This window comes from Phragmites australis, chromosome 18 (assembly GCF_958298935.1).
Source record: "Phragmites australis chromosome 18, lpPhrAust1.1, whole genome shotgun sequence".
NCBI lineage: Eukaryota > Viridiplantae > Streptophyta > Magnoliopsida > Poales > Poaceae > Phragmites > Phragmites australis.
Genome location: NC_084938.1, coordinates 24,585,658 through 24,586,819, shown reverse-complemented (window position 1 = coordinate 24,586,819; position 1,162 = coordinate 24,585,658). Strand labels below are relative to the sequence as shown.

Sequence of the window (1,162 nt, the reverse complement as noted above, 5' to 3'; positions counted from 1 at the left end):
GGGGAAAAAGAACACTTACGCTGACTTCGGTCCATGGTATTGCCATCGCGATTCTGGGATCTTGAACTCCGGGCCCAACGGCCTCGGCCCAGAGTATGCCCTCCTCCTCTTCGGCGGGAGGGTCTGCGGGGCCGCCGCGGAGCCCATCTTCGGCAGCGGGCCGACTTGGGCACTTGCTGTAGACGCGCTCCCGTGCCGGCCTTGGTCTCTGGGCTCCGGTGACCGGGGCCTCGCCTCCGCCGTGGAGCCTGTCTCCGGCGGTGGGCCGGCTTGCGCACTCGCTGTAGATGCGCTTCCGCGCCGACCTTAGTCTTCGGGTTCCCGAGCCCTGGACCTCACCTCCGTCGCAGACTCTGCACCGGACAACTGGAAGCCCCGGCCTCCCTCCTTCGCGCCGCCCGCCTACACCGTTGCCGTGGAGGCGACGGCGAGGACGAGGACGACGGCTGGGGCACGAACGTCCAGGGGCGATTTCCTTTGTCCCCCGGCGCCGCCGCCGCTCCACTACCGGCGGCGCCCCTTCTGCTGACTTGATGGTTGCTGCCTGCGGCAGCCCCACGGTCGGCCTGCTGCTTGCCACCCGCGGCGCCCCCGCCGTCAGTCTGCGGCCGGCCGCCCGTGGCCCCCCTGCCGCTCGCCTGCGGATTGCCACTAGTGGCGTCCCCATCGCCGGTCCTTGGCGCGCCGCCGGTCGCCTCGTCTACCCCGGGAATCTGGATAGTCCCAGGGTTCCGGCGCCCTGGCCGGTCGACCAGACCCTGGGTGTCAAACTCGGGTAGCGTCGCTTGCAGCGCCACCCGGTTCGGGTCGGTGCAGAGCGCCAGCTGTTCCCGGGGGAGCACTGCCCGGGTAAGGTCTTCCACGCCGATCACCACCCGCAGCAGGCCTACCAGCGCTGCCTCATCCAGGTCCCCATCCTCGCCGATCCGGGTCCTGGTGATGTCCTGGGAGCCCGTGTACATCTAGCTGGGGCGGACCCGCTCCCGCAGAGGCGCCAAGCGGCGGCGCAGGTAGTCCACCACCACCATCACCGACGTAAGTCCGGCCTGGTGCAGGTAGTCGATGCGGTCCAGGACTGGCCGCATCCGCTCGTCCTCCGCCGGCGCCGCCTCCCAGATTGACCTCTGGGGCTCTGTCACCAGCTCCGGCAATGTGAGGCGGT

General features: G+C 70.0%; 1 protein-coding gene across 1 annotated transcript; it reads right to left on the bottom strand.

Annotated features, from left to right (window-relative positions):
• Nucleotides 1-335: 335 nt before the first annotated feature.
• On the bottom strand, nt 336-962 carry LOC133898624 (uncharacterized). Its single transcript, XM_062339311.1, has 2 exons — nt 758-962; nt 336-700 (listed from the first exon to the last, which is right to left on the bottom strand). The coding sequence occupies exons 1-2, from the start codon at nt 960-962 to the stop codon at nt 336-338; spliced, it is 570 nt and encodes a 189-aa protein (XP_062195295.1).
• Nucleotides 963-1,162: the final 200 nt, after the last annotated feature.

What these genes read in the sequence shown, in the direction of transcription:
- LOC133898624 (XM_062339311.1), bottom strand. Translation starts at nt 962, where the DNA reads ATGTACACGGGCTCCCAGGACATCACCAGGACCCGGATCGGCGAGGAT. An exon ending in ACCCGAGTTTGACACCCAGG is followed by an intron (nt 701 to 757) that starts GTCTGGTCGACC and finishes TTCCCGGGGTAG; the next exon opens with ACGAGGCGACCGGCGGCGCG.